At 44.6% G+C, this 18,718-nt stretch overlaps 1 protein-coding gene across 1 annotated transcript in view; it reads right to left on the bottom strand.

Moving 5' to 3' along the window:
* Positions 1-18,718, bottom strand: part of DNAH10 (dynein, axonemal, heavy chain 10) — a 158,629-nt gene that overhangs the window by 61,551 nt on the left and 78,360 nt on the right. Inside the window, exons 39-47 of the mRNA XM_010841412.1 lie at positions 18,223-18,381; positions 17,633-17,768; positions 16,820-16,942; positions 14,429-14,563; positions 13,914-14,130; positions 9,666-9,785; positions 8,254-8,399; positions 2,205-2,357; positions 413-673 (exon numbers count right to left, since the gene is read on the bottom strand). Of these exons, the coding sequence (XP_010839714.1) occupies positions 413-673; positions 2,205-2,357; positions 8,254-8,399; positions 9,666-9,785; positions 13,914-14,130; positions 14,429-14,563; positions 16,820-16,942; positions 17,633-17,768; positions 18,223-18,381 (1,450 nt within the window). The remainder of the gene's footprint in view (positions 1-412; positions 674-2,204; positions 2,358-8,253; positions 8,400-9,665; positions 9,786-13,913; positions 14,131-14,428; positions 14,564-16,819; positions 16,943-17,632; positions 17,769-18,222; positions 18,382-18,718) is intronic.

The following is an 18,718-nucleotide window of genomic DNA, read 5'->3' on the forward strand; positions in this document are numbered from 1 at the left end:
GGGAGCACATGTATACCTGTGATGGATTCATTTTGATATTTGGCAAAACTAATACAATTATGTAAAGTTTAAAAATAAAATAAAATTTAAAAAAAAAGTTTGAAGGTGAAAAAAAAGAATAGGACTTCCCTGGTGGTCCAATGGTAAAGAATCTGCCTGCCAATGAAGGAATATAGGTTCGATCTCTGGTCCAGGAATACCCCACACACCTCATAGCAGCTGATGAAGCCCATGCACCCTAGGGCCCATGCTCCTCAACAATAGAAGACCCTACTCACTGCAACTAGAGAAAGCCTGCATGCAGTGATGAAAACCCAGCATGGTCAAAAATACATGAGTCAAGAAAATTTTTTTAAAATAAAAGGAAAAAGAAAAAGAATAGATTCGTGTATATGTTAAAAAAAAAAGTTACCGAGGTGTGGCCTTTGAGGATAGAGGAATAAATTAAGTGCAAAGACTCCTCGGAAGGAAAGGGAATGTTGAAGACACTGAAGAGCGAAGTAAATCTTGGATCGACTTCGTTGCGGCCTCCTCCAGCTTTCCCCATCGCAGCAATAAAGCCGAGGTCACGGATGCTTTTACAGTTCAGCTCCTTCCCCCGGTCATACAAGAAGCCTTTTTCCAAGAGCAGTTTCAGCAGGGCAATTGGCTGCTGTGTGCCATATTCATCCACCTCAATTGTTTTACAGAAAAGGAAGAACAGTGATATTGTAAAGCAGAACCCAGCAACACCTTTGCTGACCATCTCAACTAAATCCCCTGGAGAAGGGAAAGGCTACTCACTCCAGTATTCTGGCCTAGAGAACTCTATGGACTGTATAGTCCCTGGAGTCACAAAGAGTCGGACACGACTGATCGACTTACACTTTCATTTCAGCTAAATCCCATCTCCTTTCACCCTCTCAGAGTGCTCTGGTTTGAGTTTCACTGGGCTTCTCAAAGTTTGCAGTTCTGTATATTCATTTGTAGGTTGTTGTTTTTTTTTTAAATCTGTGTCCCTCTCTAGATTGTAAACTCCCTGAAGGCAGGAACTACATATATTTTGTTCATCACTTCACAGCACCAGTCCCCATAGGAGATGCTCAATAAATATGTCAATTGGATGGATGGATGGATGAACAAGTGTATGGATGGATGGCTGGATGCATAGATCGATAGATGCCTAGAGAGATGGGTGTGTGTATGGGTATAAACATGGGTGAATAAATGCATGCATGGATGGACGGAGAGATGGATGGATGCATGGATGGACGGAGAGATGGATGGATGCATGGATAGATGGATGCCTGCATGGATGGACGGAGAGATGGATGGATGCATGGATAGATGGATAGATGCATGGATGGATGGAGAGATGGATAGATGCATGGATGGACGGAGAGATGGATGGATGCATGGATAGATGGATGCCTGCATGCATCCACGGACAGATGCATGGATCCTGGCTTTGTAAACAGTCCATCTAGAAGATACATTTTTGGTGGGGGGAATGGTTCTGCAGACATGATAATAAATTTCAATCCCAGTACTAAGAAAACTTTGCACCTCTTAGGCTCTAGCCCCAGAAACAAACTCCTGGTGCCTGTGAACATTCCCTTGCTCTAGGGAATTTTGGTAAAATCTAGATTTTGGTAAATCTAGAGGAATTCTTAGGAAGTGCCTGCCCTTACACTTCCCATGTATGTCACTCAGTCATGTCTGACTCTTTTATGACCCCATGGGCTGTAACCTGTAAGGGTCCTCTCTCCACGGGATTCCCCAGGCAAGAATGCCAGAGTGGGTTGCCACTTCCTAGTCCAGGGGATCTTCCTGACCCAGGGATTGAACCCACGTCTCCTGCATCTACTGCACTGGCAGGCAGACTCTTTACCACTGTACCACCTGGCTCCCCAGGTGTACAGGAGTGAGAACAGTATTATTATCTAAAGTATAGCTCATCTGGAACCACTTACTCAAACATACATGGAACTATATACACTGAATATAGTTCAGAAGCTGCCTGCTACCTGCTTTAATCCTTGGAGAAACTAAGGAATGCATCTAAGGAAAGAGTCCCTCCAGTCACATGGTCCCCTAAGCTGATTCTCCATAACCTGGCCCTACAGACATTGTGAAGACTAAAAGACAGATGCTTTCACGTTCACTCAAACCCGTTACATAGTCCCGCCACTGCCCCCCCACCCCACCCGCTCGGCCTCACCAACCTTCGGCATGTTCATGTCATCCATGAACACCAGGAGGCGTTTTCCCATGGGTGGGCCATAAGTGTCTTTGGTTCGTTTTTCCACATTGGCTTCTAAATTTCTTTGGATATCCATGGACGTGGTGCGGGAGGAGAAACTGACCATTAACACAATCTGAAACAGAAAGAGATAATTCCAAAACACGGTCTTTTTTCATGGTACCTACATGAAATATTTGATTGTAAGCTACCATCTATTTTACAGATTCACTGGTATCTGAACTAATTTTTTTGCAACCCAATACGAGCCTGAAGTTCATTGTATATTTTAATGCTAAAGCAAGAATTCCTCTTTCCTTATGAAAGGTTGTAAGAGGCAATAACTAGTTGCCAGGTGAACAGTGTGGACTGGGGAGCAATGTGGATTGGTCGGGGTGGGGGGTACTGGGCCTACACAGTTCTAACCAGGCGACCTCAGAACCATTGCTTAAGCTTTCAGAGCCTCCTTCTTCTCATCTGAAATATTATTTTAATGATATTTATTTGCACTACTTCACAGAGTGATTTTTATCATGTGAGATGAAATATATCAAAGCATTTTCAAAATGACAAAGCAATATTCAAATATAAGTTACTATCACGCCTGCTACATCTAAATAAATAAGTCAAAGAGAGCACAAACATGCAAACTGGTATATACTGAATGCATAAAGAACAAAGTCCTACTACACAGCACAGGGAACTATATTCAATATCCTGCGATTAAACCACAGTGGAAAAGAGTATGAAAAAGAAAGTGCACATATATATATATATGTGTTTGTCTGTTAATCGTTCAGTCATGTCCAACTCTTTGCAACCCCATGGACTGTAGCCCACCAGGCTTCTCTGCCCATGGAATTCTCCAGGCAGGAATACTGGAGTGGGTTGCCATTCCCTTCTCCAGGGGATCTTTCTGACCCAGGGATCGAACCCGAGTCTCCTGTATTGCTGGCAGGTTCTTTACCGTCTGAGCCACCAGAGAAGCCTATATAAAGAAACTATACGTGTATATATGTGTATGTATATAAACACATATAAACTATATATGTGTATATAAAACTGAGTCATTTTGCTGTATAGCAGTAATTAACACAACATTGTAAATTAACTATATTTCAATAAAAAAAATTTTTTTTTAAAGAACACAAACAACCACTGATTAGTCCTTGGAAGGAACTGCTGAGAAAAGGGTAAGGGAGGGCCCCTGGTCCCTCTGTGGGGTGGACATTTTCATGCACGTGTACTTGGGGTTTCTCCCTCACCCCTTCTTGGAGCAATTAATGACAGATCATTGATCAGTGGCTCCCATACTTAATTATGCATTAGAACCACCTGGAGGGATCTTCCCCTCAGCCCAATGGGTTCCCATCCTGAGAGTTTCCGATTCAGTAGGTCCCAGTTTAAGCAAGTTTTCAGGTGATGCTTATGCTGCAGGTCCAGGGACCACACTTTAAGAAACCCTGTGGGACTTCCTGAGGGTCCAGTGAGTAAGAATCCACTTGCCAACACAGGGAACATGAGTTCGATCCCTGGTCAGGGAACTAAGGTCCTACATGCCTCAGAGCAATTAAGCACACGTACCTAGAGCCTACAACAAAGAGTCTACAACAGCCTCTTCTCTGCAACAAGAGAAGCCACCACAATGAGAAGCCTGTGTATCACAACTAGAGAGTAGCCCCTGCTTGCCGCAACTGGAGAAAGCACGCACGCAGCAACAAAGACCCAGTGCAACCAAAAATATAAATAAATAAAAAAGAACCACTGCCTTAGATAACACCCTTCTCCTGGGTGCCCACAAATGCAGGTGCAGCTGACCTGAACATGGGGGAATAAACACGCATGTCTATACTGTGAACGTGTTTGGATGTGTCTTTCTTTTTTTGTCTCACCTTGAGGCTTGCCAGATTTTAGTTCCCTGACCAAGAATTGAACCTCCGCAGTGAAAGCGTGGAGTTCTAACCACTGAACTGTGCCTTGTTGGATCTATGAGCACCAGCTGCTGAGTCTCGGTGGAGAGGAACACAGAGGCTGGCGGGGGTGGGGCTACTGAAGTCAAGTTTTCTTTACCCAACTCCATAAACTTGTAGGCCCCTCTGGCTGTAAACACTCCTCAAGTGCCCTCCACAATGGCATTCTTAAAGCTAAATAGCCATGCTTGCGCACGCCAGTACATGAGTGAGCTTGACCATCCATTTGGGGGCAGCAAGGCCCAATCCTGCCCTCAACCATTATGTGCCCATCACAAACCCAGGCTGACTACTCCCTACACCGGAGGGCCACAGGATTCCCTGGAGTCCCTCTGCCACATGTAGCACAGGTGTAAGGAAGAGTCAGAGAGGAGAGCAGTGGGAAGCTTTTCTCTGGTTGGAGGTTCCAGAAGGCCAGAATCAGAATCAAGAACCTCAAAGATGGACAACGTTAACAAGGAACTGAATAAGTGCGTGGACTGGGGACAAGTATGTGACAGCTGGACATCCCGAAAATCACAGGCAGCTTCTTGGAGGAGATAAGAGTCTTTACTTGGTAATAAAACATTAAGTAGGGAATGGGGCCTCCCAGGTGGCACTAGTGGTAAAGACCCCCCCTGCCAATAGTAAGAGATGCGGGTTCGATCCCTGGGTCGGGAAGATCTTCTGGAGGAGGAAATGGCAACCCACTCCACTATTCTTGCCTGGAGAATATCATGGACAGAGGAGCCTGGTGGGCTACAGTCCATAGGGTCGCAAAGAGTCAGACATGACTTAGTACTAGCACTCCCTGATTGTCCACTGGCTAAGACTCTGAGCTCCCAATGCAGGGGGCCCAAGTTGGATCCCTGGTCAGGGAACTAGATCTGACATGCCACAACTAAAGATCCCACATGCTGCAAATTTTTAAAAGTTAAATAAAAATTGTTTAAAACCAGGAGAACTGCAATGGTGAGCAGGTGGGCCATGTAGGACCACTCAGAGTGCACAGAAAGGAGAAACGCAGGGACCCTCCTTCCTAACATCTTGGTGCACCTGGCATGTTCTGCACAATCACGTTCCATGCATGATTCATTCTCATGTCAGGGTCCCCTCTTAATGATGGTGGACCTTAATAGCTTTGCTCATTGTCGTTTGCACCGGAGTACCCAAACCCTCCCACGTCTGGCATATGACTGGAGGAAGGAAATGAAAAACCACAAAATGGTGATGAGGAATGTAACTGCCAGCCTTCAAGATGACCCCCAATCATCCTCACCTCCAGGTACCCACACCCTGTGAAGCCCCCTCCTATGTTGCATCAGAGGGGGCCACAGTAGTGCCTCTGTGATCCACAAAATGCAGCAAAAGTGATGGTGTGCGGTTTCCTGAATCATACAAAGCATTGTCGTGTCTGCTTTTCTACCTTGGACATTCACTCTGAGGGAAGTCAGATGCCAGGTCAAGAGAACAACAGCAGGTGCAGTGGTTAAGAATCTGCCTGCCAAGGATATAAAATTAACACATAGAAATCCTTTGCATTCCTATACACTAATAATGAGAAAATAGAAAGAGATATTAAGGAAACAATTCCATTCACCATTGCAATGAAAAGAATAAAATACTTAGGAATATATCTACCTAAAGAAACTAAAGACCTATATATATAAAACTATAAAACCCTGATCAAAGAGGACACTAATAGATGGAGAAATATACCATGTTCATGGATTGGAAGAATCAATATAGTGAAAATGAGTATACTACCCAAAGCAATCTACAGATTCAATGCAATCCCTATCAAGCTAACAACGGTATTTTTCACAGAGCTAGAACAAATAATTTCACAATTTGTATGGAAATACAAAAAAACCTCGAATAGCCAAAGCAATCTTGAGAAAGAAGAATGGAACTGGAGGAATCAACCTGCCTGACTTCAGGCTCTACTACAAAGCCACAGTCATCAAAACAGTATGGTACTGGCACAAAGAAATATAGATCAACGGAACAAAATAGAAAGCCCAGAGATAAACCCACGCACCTATGGACACCTTATCTTTGACAAAGGAGGCAAGAATATACAAGGAGAAAAGACAATCTCTTTAACAAGTGGTGCTAGGAAAACTGGTCAACCACTTGTAAAAGAATGAAACTAGAACACTTTCTAATGCCATACACAAAAATAAACTCAAAATGGATTAAAGATCTAAACATAAGACCAGAAACTATAAAACTCTTAGAGGAGAACACAGGCAAAACACTCTCAGACATACATCACAGCAGGATCCTCTATGACCCACCTCCCAAAACATTGGAAATAAAAGCAAAAATAAACAAATGGGATCTGATTAAAATTAAAAGCTTCTGCACAACAAAAGAAACTATAAGCAAGGTTAAAAGACAGCCTTCAGAATGGGAGAAAATAATAGGACATGAAGCAACTGACAAACAACTAATCTCAAAAATATACAAGCAACTTCTGCAGCTCAATTCCAGAAAAATAAATGACCCAATCAAAAAATGGGCCAAAGAACTAAATAGACATTTCTCCAAAGAAGACATGCAGATGGCTAACAAACACATGAAAAGATGCACAACATCACTCATTATCAGAGAAATGCAAATCAAAACCACAATGAGGTACCATTTCACACCAGTCAGAATGGCTGCGATCCAAAAGTCTACAAGCAATAAATGCTGGAGAAGATGTAGAGAAAAGGGAACCCTCTTACAGTTGGTGAGAATGTAAACTAGTACAGCCACTATGGAGAACAGTATGGAGATTCCTTAGAAAACTGGAAATAGAACTGCCATACGACATAGCAATCCCAATGCTGGGCATACACACCAAGGAAACCAGAATTGAAAGAGACACATGTACCCCAATGTTCATCGCAGCACTGTTTATAATAGCCAGGACATGGAAGCAACCTAGATGTCCATCAGCACATGAATGGATAAGAAAGCCATATTACATATACACAATGGAGTATTACTCAGCCATTAAAAAGAATAAATATGAATCAGTTCTAATGAGGTGGATGAAACTGGAGCCGGTTATACAGAGTGAAGTAAGCCAGAAAGAAAAACACCAATACAGTATACTAATGCATATATATATGCATTACTATATATATATATATATACACTATATATATATATATATATATGGAATTTAGAAAGATGGTAATGACAACCCTGTATGCGAGACAGCAAAAGAGACACAGATGTATAGAACAGTCTTTTGGACTCTGTGGGAGAGGGAGGGGGGGATGATTTGGGAGAATGGTATTAAAACATGTATAATATCATATAAGAAATGAATTGCCAGTCCAGGTTCAATGCAGGATACAGGAAGCTTGGGGATGGTGCACTGGGATGACCCAGAGGGATGGTATGGGGAGGCAGGCGGGAGCGGGGTTCAGGATGGGGAACACGTGTACACCCGTGGCGGATGCATGTTGATGTATGGCAAAACCAATACAATATTGTAAAGTAAAAAAAAAATTAATTAAAAAAATATTAATTAAAAAAATAGAAAAAAAAAATCTGCCTGCCAATGCAAAGGACACAGGTTCTATCCCTGGTTGGGGAACTAAGATCCCACATGCTGTGGAGCAACTAAGCCCATGCACTGCAACTACCGAGCCCGCACATTCTAAAACCTGTGTTCCACAACAAGAGGAGCCACTGCAATGAGGGAGCCCATGTACCTGAACTAGAAAGCAGCCCCTGCTTGCCACAAGTAGAGAAAGCTTGCGTGCAGCAACAAAAAACCAGTGCAGCCATAAAATAGATAAAGGAATAAATAATCTTCAGGAAAAAATAAAGGACTATACCAGGGTGCTTGGAGAGGTTCACATGGTGGGGAATTGATACTGAACATCTCAAAAGAGGATTCCCCCAGCGATGACCTCAGCCCTAGTCAAACTTGCCATCTCATGAAAGAGCCTGGGCTAGAACAACCAGCTAAGCCACCCCCAGGTTCCAGATCTGCAGAAACTGTGAGATAGTATTTGTTGTATGAACTGCTTTGTGTTGGGGTAATTTGCTATTTGTCCATAGATACAGATAATGACTTACATTAGTCTCTTCATTCAGGTTTTTCAGGAAGTTGTGGGTAGTGGCTGTCTTGGAGGTACCAGATTCACCAACCAAAAGAACAGGTTGCCTAATCTTTACCATTTGCTCCAGTGTCCAGGTAGTACGGGTTGTATCCACTGTATGAACTAGAGAACGTATGAAGAATTAGAGCATCACAGAAACACCAATAAGGTGCACACTGGGCAGCCTGGAGTTTCCCAGGATCCCACAAATCCCATAAGAAGCATCAGCAAAAACCCAAGGGGTGACCTTGAAGACATATAAATGGAGACGCTCACTACCCCTAATGATTGTTTCTAATAGCTTTATGGAGGTATAATTCACAGACCATGAAATTCATTCCAATATTAAGTGTATATTTTGAGGAGTTTGATACATTTCTACAGCTGTGTCATCATCACATACGAGTGTAGAAAACCCAAACTGTTTCAATATCCAATTCTGACTTATACTCAGGATATTGAAAACTCCCAGGTTCTCTGCTGCATAAGTCACTTATCAAGACTTGTTTCCTGACCAACAACTTCCTCTGAGGGCTTCCTAGGTGGCTCAGTTGTAACGAATCCACCTGCCAACCAGGAGACGTGGCTTCGATCCCTGGGTCAGGAAGATCCCCTGGAGGAGGCAATGGCAGCCCACTCGAGTATTCGGGCCTGGGAAATCCCATGGACAGAACAGCATGGGGGCTACAGTCCATGGGGTCTCAAAGAGTAGGACACGACTTAGCGACAGACTTTGACTTTTTTCAGCTTCCTCTGAAGAGAGTATCAAACCTTCAAGTCAAATCTGGCTACTCCTACACTGACAGTTTTAAATTCTGATTGGTTCCTGAGAAAACATGTATGCTTCATTCTATAAGAACTCTATACCAACCAAAATCAGATATTCATTTCATGGAATATCTTGAGCCTCCATGGTATCCAAATAGCCAGAGGTGTGCATGTTAAATACAGCTCAATACACAATATCCATAGTACACTACTTCTCAAGGCAGCATCTCTTACAAAATGCTGCCTTAGTCATTCCTCTTTCCCTTCTTCCTGCGTCCCTCCCCATGCCCAGACAGCTCTACGGGGCAGAAGGGAGCCTGTGCAAGGTGAGCAGAAGCAGAGGAGCATCCTACCCACCTCAAGCCCTGCCACCCTCCCTGGCAGGGAGGATCCACCTGCCAGGCAAAAGAGCTGAGGGGTATAGACATCTTCAGATGTCCAGAGGCACATAAAAGGAATCCAAAGTGCCACCCTCTTGGCAAAACCCATGGCTCACGTTCAGTTTCTCCCAACCAGCACTCGGGTGGGACTTAGAGTTCCACTGGGACCATGGGATTTTCCACCCTTCTACACAGAATGAGAACCACATATGCTTAAACCGAGGCTTCGTTTCTCACATACCCAGGATGTCAACAAATTTCCTCTCGCGGGAATGAACATACTCTGGAACTAATTGATTCCACGGTATCCATTTCTTCCGTGTGGAATCAAAGTGAAAGTCATACAAGGTTGGAAGCTGACCTGTAATAAAAAGTGGTCAGTTTTGTTTTGATTGTGGACATGAAAATACAGAATCAGCTCTGGCTCATGCTTGGAACGAACTAATGCTATTTGTTCCCTGGATAGCAACTTAATTGGAGAAACTGACAGCTACAGACAGATGGATGGAGACGGACAAAGATGGATGGATGAATAAATATAAATAGACATAGATACACAGATACAAATGGATGGAAGGATGGATGGATAGGTGAAAAGTGAAAGTGTTAGTCACTCAGTCGTGTCTGATTCTTTGCAACCCTATGGACTGTAGCCTACCAGGCTCCTCTGTCCATGGAGGACAAAATTTCTGGCAAAAATTCTGGAGTCTGTAGCCATACTGTTCTCCAGGGGACCTTCCTGACCCAGGGATTGAACCCACATCTCCTGCATTGCAGATGGATTCTTTACAGTCTGAGCCACCAGAGAAGCCCAAACTGTTAGTCATTCCAACTCTTTGTGACCCCATGGACCTGCCAGACTCCTGTGTCAATGGGATAGGTAAATAGAGAGAGATAAATATGGATGGATGGAAAAAAGAAGAAAGAAAGAAAGGAAAGATAGATTTAAATATAACCAAACTAGGGAAACCAGAAGGCTTAGAAAGGAGAGCCTGGGAGTCAGAGCTGTGAGCAGGGTGAAAAGGGCTCAGTGAGGACACAAAGAGTGAAAAGAAGGTCTAGGACCAAATCCTGATATGAGGGAGGGGCCAAGGTAGGGGACTCAACAAAGGAAACTGCGCAGGCATGGCCAGAATGGAGCAGGATGGAAGAAGAATTTTTAAGAAGGCAGAAAGTAGCACCATGCCTGAACTGGGGCAAGGTCAGGGAGGCAAAGACCAGAAGAGGCTCTCAGATCCGACAACAAGGAGGCACTGCAGGCGCCGGCTGGGAGCGGTTTGGGTGGAGATGTGCAGAAGGGAGGTGGGAGGTGGACGGGTGAGAAGTGGTGGGATGAAGGAGAAAGTAGCAGGCGCTGGCTGGGAGCGGTTTGGGTGGAGATGTGCAGAAGGGAGGGGGGAGGCGGACGGGTGAGAAGTAGTGGGATGAAGGAGAAAGTAGCTCAAGGACAGTCTTTCAGGACATGTGGCTTTAAAAGGGAAGAGGCAGGGACTTCCCTGGTGGTCCAGTGGCTGAGAATCTGAGCTCCCAATGCAGGGGGTCTGGGTTCGATCCCTGGTTGGGGAACTAGATCCTACACACCGTAACTAAAGATCCTGCTACAATTAAGACCCAGTGCAGCCAAATAATTTAAAAGGGAAGAGGCAGAGAGACATCTCTAGAAGGGGCTAGGATTAGGAAGGCTTTACTAGAACATGTCAAAGAGCCAGTGGGATGGGGTTGGTAGAGATGGACAGATGGAAAATATAAAAGACAGAGGAGAAAACCGGTGAAGACAGGAGCCTGAGGAGGTGGGAGGCGGCAGATCTCAAAGCTCAGGGCAGGTTCAGCTTGGCCAAGAGGAGGGTCTCCCCGTCCCTGAGAAAGGAGGCAGGAGAAGATGGGGGCTGGAAAAATTCCTATCTGACAGTGTGGGTTTTTCCTGTTCAAGGAAGGAGGAAGGTCATGTGCAGAGATGGGGGTGAGGGCCTAGTGGAGATTTGGAGAAAAGGGAAATGAATTACCCCGTGGGGATAGGAGAGGGAGTTCAAGTTCAAGACTGAATTTATGGAGGTGCCAGGAGTTTGATCCCTGGGTTGGGAAGAACCCTTGGAGAAGGGAATGGCAACCCACTCCAGGATTCTTGCCTGGAGAACCCCATGGACAGAGGAGCCTGGCTACAGTCTATAGGGTCACAAAGAGTCAGACACAACTGAGCAACTAACACTTTCACTTTCAGTCTTCAGAGTGATTTTCTCAGTACCGTTCAAACCCTGGGGAGGCAGAGAAGGCATGCTTGGGTTATCTCAGACTAGGCAAGAGGGCCAGGAAACTTAGGCAAGAGAGACTGAAGCAACAGGGCAGCAGAAAAGGATTTAGAAGGTTCAGAAGGTGGTAGGAAGACAGGGAAGGGCAGCGGATAGTCCCCATGAGGCCAGCTGAGAACACATGCGGCAGGAGTCACAAGCTGACGATGGGTGGGGGGTGGAAGGTGTAACTATGATGTAGACAGAGCAGTACTGAGTGCAATGGGCTAGGAAGAGGTCAAGGGACCCAGAGGCTGGACTTGAGTGCAGAAGGCATGTGGAAGTGGGTTGCCTACAGGTTGTCTTCAAGTTCTCAAGCTGAGGGCAAACTAAGGGAGAAAGACCAGGCTGGGATCAGCATCGTCTCTGTGAGGGGTGAGGGTTGCAGGGGCAGGTAGCCAGCACGGTGGGCACAACTGGGAAGCTCCCCCCAGAAAGGGGACTCGGGGTTCTGAAAAAGTACAAGAAAACTAGCCCCAAAGGACCCCAGACTTTACATATATATATTTATGTATTTACTTGGCTTCTCCAGGTCTTAGTAGCAGCATGCAGAATCTTCAGTTGCTGCATGCGAACTCTGAGTTGCGGTACGTGGGATCTAGTTCCCTGACCAGGGATTGAACCCAGGTCCCCTGCGTTGGGAGCGTGGTATCTTAGGCATTGGGCCACCAGGGAAGTCCCAAGACTTTTAAATTAATTAATTTATTTTAACTGGAGGCTAATTACTTTACAACATTGTGGTGCTTTTGGCCATACACTGATATGAATCAGCCACAGATGTACATGTGTCCCCCATCCTGAACCCACCTCCCCCCTCCCTCCCCATCCCATCCCTCTGGGTTGTCCCAGTGCACTGGCTTTGAGTGCCCTGTTTCATGCATTGAACTTGGACTGGTCATCTATTTCACATATGGTAATATACATGTTTCAATGCTATTTTCTCAAATCATCCCACCCTCACCTTCTCCCACAGAGTCCCAAAAGTCTGTTCTTTATATCTGGGTCTCTTTTGCTGTCTCGCGTATAGGGTTGTCATTACTATCTTTATAAATTCCATATGTATGTATTAATATACTGTATTGGTGCTTTTCTTTCTGACTTACTTCACTCTGTATAATAGGCCCCAGTTTCATCCACCTCATTAGAACTGATCCAAATGCATTCTTTTTAATGGCTGAGTAATATTCCACTGTGTATATGTACCACAACTTTCTTTTCCATTCATCTGCCGATGGACATCTAGGTTGCTTCCATGTCCTAGCTATTGTAAACAGTGCTGCAATGAACACTGGGGTACATGTGTCTCTTTCAATTCTGGTTTCCTCAGTGTGTATGCCCAGCAAGGACCACAGACTTTTAAAACATCTTTTATTTGCTCAATGACTCTCTAGAAGAAAGACCTATGATCATTTTACTTTGAGCTTTAAAAACAACAGCCCAGGTAATGATTACAGAATAAAACCTGGGTCTCCCTGCCAATCATATTCAAGTGTCATTAAGAGACAGACGAAGAAGGATCCTAGTGTTATCTATAGTTCTTGGAGAATGCAGCCTTTTCACCATATATGGTTCTTTGAGGATGCACATTTTTTCATGCAAACACTTAAACCTTAATATAATGATTTCCTACAAACGACCTATGGATCCACATGTGATTATCTGCTGTGCAAAGTCTCAGGAATATAGCAGATGAATTAGCTGTGGAATTTTAGAGGAAAAAAAACAGAGAATCTAAAAGGAGAAGAAATTAAGACAAGCACAATATGAAAATTTTACAGAGCTTAAACAGAGTAAATGAAGCAAGCACCTAAGCTAGGTGGGGAAAGGTTAGATTCATCAACAAAGGCCACCCAAAGGAACTAGAACTTCCCCACTGGTCCAGTGGCTAAGGCTCTGTACTCCCAATGCAAGGGGCCCAGGTTCAATCCCTGGTCAGGGAACTGGATCCCACATGCCACAACTAAGTTTCAAGATTTCAGCTCAAGGTCCCATGTGCTGCAACTAAGACCCAGACCTCTGCTATTGAAGTTTATGCATTTGAACTTCTCCTGAGGGCTCCACTAGATGCTCTGCACATTCTTCTACAGAAGCAAACAATCTAGGAAACCCACACAGGCACAGATGTGGAAAAGCAAGGTCATGTCCTCTAAAAACCTAGCCAAAAGCATTCTGAGCAAAAAAAACAGGTTACGTTTGGTTCCTACCTGGCAGTTCCCCAGGACTGGCCCATATCCCTTCTGTATCAGCAGTAGGCAAAGAAGCAATGCGCTTAATACATTCATCAAATTTAGCCCTTCCATCCTCAAGGAGGCAGGAGCCCAGAGAACAGTACAGAGCCTCTAAGAAGTAGCACTCCAGAAGATCGGGCTCCTCGATTTCTCCCTCTAGTAACGAATCCAGCATCTTGGCTAACTGGGTTACCTGGTTCATAGGAAAATACCTGGGTCAGCCCATATATTCCACACAACCCCACAAGAGTCAGTTCTGGTCACAAACCCTGGGACCCCAGATCTCAGAACGATGGGAATTATATGGCCCACCATATTGGTTTGGGCAGATGGAGCCCAGTATCTTGTCTTGCTCATGGTCACAAAAAGAAGTATTGAGTCTCCCTTGTCAGTAACCGGCAAGGTTAGATCTTACCCATCTGATGTCTTTGCTTCCCTTTTGAAAGCTCTTTAGGAAGAATTTATTTTTGCTAACAAAGATAGTTTCTTACCATATTCAGGTCTGTCTGCGGAACTATTGTCTTCAGCTTCTCTCCTTGTCTTCCATCCACTATTCCTTCCACTATCACATCAATGAGGTATGGTACGTATTTCTCAAACAGGCTCTCTAAATAACCTTGCTCCATCTATAAAAAAGCAGACTTTCAAAGCATTCTCAAGGGTTCCTCTATTTAATTTTCAGTCTGCTTCTTCTATCACAGATTATATTATTATTATTATTATTATTATTTTGACTGTGCTATGCTGCTTGCAGGATCTTAGTTCACTGACCAAGGATCCTACCTGGGCCCTCAGCAGGGAAAGTGCTGGGTCCTAACCACTGGACTGCTGGGGAACTCCCAAGGGTTCCTTTATTCAAACAGAAGTTCATGGGAAGCTGTGCTTGTAAAAAGAGGGGATGAGAAACATTTTCTCATGAATGAGAAATTGAGCAGGTGAGTAAACTCTGATAACTCACCTACATATTTGTAGAAAAGTTTATCCTTTATAATATGCTTCTGTTTCATCACAAAACCTGCCATAGAATCTATCCCACCACCTGGGAGGGAGGTGCTATAAAAGGTCCCATCTGATAGGCAAAGAGCTGATTATCTAAGAATTTAAGTGACATAGCCACAGCCATTGAACAAAGAGTATAAAGCAATGGAAGGTCCCTCTCCATATAGAGGCATTGATGATCACAAGCGCTTGTATGGGCATCATCACCCATATGACATGCATGAATGCCAAGTCTCTTCAGTCGTGTCTGACTCTTTGCGACCTAATGGTCTGTAGCCCACTAGGCTCCTCTGTCCATGGGATTCTCCAGGCAAGAATACTGGAGTGGGTCGCCATGGCCTCCTCCAGAGGATCTCCCTGACCCAGGGATCTTTTGTGTCTCTGGCCTTGGCAGGTGGGTTCTTTACCACTAGGGCCACCTAGGAAGACCCTCCCATATGACAGTGTGCCTCAAATGGTCCTAACATGTTCCCCTTGCTCCTCTCTTCTCTGGGGTAATTGCGTCCTAGCTTCCAATTTTCCATCGGCCTAGTGGTCCTTCTTGGAGAAGGCAATGGCACCCCACTCCAGTACTCTTGCCTGGAAAATCCCATGGACAGAGGAGCCTGGTAGGCTGCAGTCCATGGGTTCACTGGGAGTCGGACACGACTGAGCGACTTCACTTTCACTTTTCACTTTAATGCATTGGAGAAGGAAATGGCAACCCACTCCAGTGTTCTTGCCTGGAGAATCTCAGGGACGGGGGAGCCTGGTGGGCTGCTGTCTATGGGGTCGAACAGAGTCGGACACGACTGAAGCGACTTAGCAGCAGCAGCAGCAGTGGTCCTTCTAGAGCTGCATCCTGTATGGTCACGATGTCCTGGGTGTGATCTAGCCATAGCCTTCACATGACTGTCACGTTTGCCTCTGAATCTTTCAATGAAGTCTACCATTAAGACAATACATGGCACTTCCCTGGTGGTCCAGTGGTTAAGAATCTGCCTGCCAGTGCAGGGGATGCAGGTTCAATCCCTGGTTGGGGAACTAAGATCCCACATGCCTCAGGGCAACTAAGCCTGTGCACTACAACTACTGAGTCTGTGCTCGAGAGCCCACGAGTTGCAACTGTGAAAACCGTGCGCCCGAGAGCCCATACTCCACACAAGAGAAGCCACCACAATGAGAAGCCCTTGCACTGCAACTAGAGAGTAGCCCTCACTCACTGCAACTAGAGAAAGCCCATGAGCAGCAATGAAGACCCACTGGAGAAAAAAAAAAAAGACAGGTACACATTTCTGAGCAGCTTTATGACATATCACAGTGTTTGAGATCAGCTGAAACCACTGAGTCTCAATTCTGTGACAAACTGGGTCCTTCACACATTGTTTTCATCCAACTGAGTAAGACAGGAGGAGCCAGACACCTCCTAGAGACAAGTCTCTCGACCACTGGACTTGGCTGGATGAGGGGCTGCCAACTACAGTCCATAAGCCAAATCTGGCCTGCCACCTGTTTTGTAAATAAAGTTTTATTGGTACATAGCAATGCCCATTCATGTACTATGGCTGCTTTCATACCATAATGGTGGGGTTGAGTCGTTGCAAAAGAAACCACATGGCCCCCAAAGCCTAAAATATTTACTCTCTTTCACAGAAAAAAATTTGTCACCCCCTGGTCTAGACTATCAAAATCACTTATCTAGCCCACCTGCTATGAATTTTCTGGAAATCTAATAAGGGTGTCTTCCATGCTGTCACCCAACTTACTGATAACATTTAGTGCTCAAGATCACAGGCAGGTCAAGGTCTAGGCCATGGCCTTCAGTAACAAACATCCCTCTGAGTTATGTTTATACAATTAGCCACCAATACTGATTGTCAGTTCATTTTGGAAATAATTTTCACCTTGTTTGGTATTTGATTAACCCATTTTTTCCAGTATGGTTGATATTTCAAGTTTTTAGGATCCACATAAACCATTCCACATCGAGACACAGTCGCAGGGGAGGCATACTGTAAATCCCCAACCTGGAGAAATGAACAAACTCAGTGTTATCTATAGCAGTCCCACTCCTGGGAATATATCTGGACAAAACTACAATTCAAAAAGATATATGCACCCCAGTGTTCACTGCAACACTATTTACAATGCCAATTTCCATCAACAGGTGAATGGATAAAGAAGATGTGGTACATACATACAATGGAATACGACTCAGCCATAAAAAGAATGAAATAATGCCATCTGCAGCAACATGGATGGCCCTGAAGATTATCATACTAAATGAAATAGGTCAGAAAGAGAAAGACGAATACCACATGATATCAGTTATACGTGGAGTCTAAAATATGACACAAGTGAATTTATTTATGAAACAGAAACAGACTGAGAATAGACTTCTGGGTGCCAAGGAGGATCGGGTAGGGAGAGGGAAGGACTGAGAGCCGGGGTCAGCAGATGCAGACTATTATATACAGAATGGATAAGCAGCAAGGTCCTACTGTGTAGTGTGGGGAACTATATTCAGACCATAATGCAAGATGATATGAAAAAGAATGCATATAAATGCATAACTGAACCACTCTGCTATACAGCAGAAATCAGTACAACATTGCAAATCAACTATACTTCAATAAAATAAATTTTTAAAAATAAGCACTTTAAATTGTAATTCAAAGAAAGGCTTCTATTTGAAATTATTCTTCATCACTACTTGCCTCGAAGAGCAGGGCACAGTGTGCTTGAAGCCGAATGCGCTCGCCATTGGCCAGGGTCAACAGCTTGTTGTCATCCATCACAGAATTCATGTTCTCCACCCACAAAGCATCCACATCACCATCGAATAAAATATACCTGTGGCAACCGGAAAAAAGTGAGCCATAGCACCTGGAAGGCTTCCCATTAACACAACTTGGTGTAACCTCCCCATTCATGTTGAACATCTTTTCCCAGGGTTTTCTAACCAGAACATGAGACAGAGCACCCTACTTGGTCCAGAGATTTGACCTAATAAAATAACCATCATGTCCCAAGCTCACATCCCTGGCCTTGAGGCAAGCTCTTCCCTCCTCTTCCCTGGACCTCAGCTTCCTCTGTGGTAAGCTGGGGACCAACAGTCAAGGAGAAGAAATTACATAAGACAGAAACAGTGCTGAAGTGGTACCTAGAGCTTCACGAGCAGAGCCTCCTGAGTCTACCTGCCTCCAAGCATGAAACTACAATACTACACATCATCTGTTTACTTGTAAGTTTTGGTTAATTCATTACAAATCCACCCAGGATCTTCCCTCCTTACACAGATACTCACTTTCGCTCCTTCTTATCCGTGGGCTTGTTGATCTCCCGGAAGATGTTGGACAGCACCCCATCAGTCCAGTCTCGGGTGGTGGGATCCAGGATGCCATACAGCTCTATGACACTCATAGCCTTGGGGTTCAGGATATACAGCTTTGTCACCAGCCCAAGCCTACATAGAATGAAAAGCCTCAGCCAGGACTCAGGTAGACTCAACACATTAGAACAATCCAGGCCACTCATGTAGGGGGTTAGATTTTGGATCCAATCCAAAATTTAACATGCAAACCATCCAAACCCTGCTTTGGGCTTCCCATTCTCTGTTAATGGTTTTTACTAAACTCAAGGGAGGGCTTTCCTATTGGCTCAGATGGTAAACAATCTGCCTGTGAATGCAGGAGACCCGAGTGGAAGATCCCCTGGAGAAGGGAATGGCAACCCACTCCAGTATTCTTGCCTACAGAATTCCATGGACAGGGGAGCCTGGTGGACCACAGTCCATGGGGTCA

This window comes from Bison bison, unplaced genomic scaffold (assembly GCF_000754665.1).
Source record: "Bison bison bison isolate TAMUID 2011002044 unplaced genomic scaffold, Bison_UMD1.0 scf7180017864160, whole genome shotgun sequence".
Taxonomy (NCBI): domain Eukaryota; kingdom Metazoa; phylum Chordata; class Mammalia; order Artiodactyla; family Bovidae; genus Bison; species Bison bison.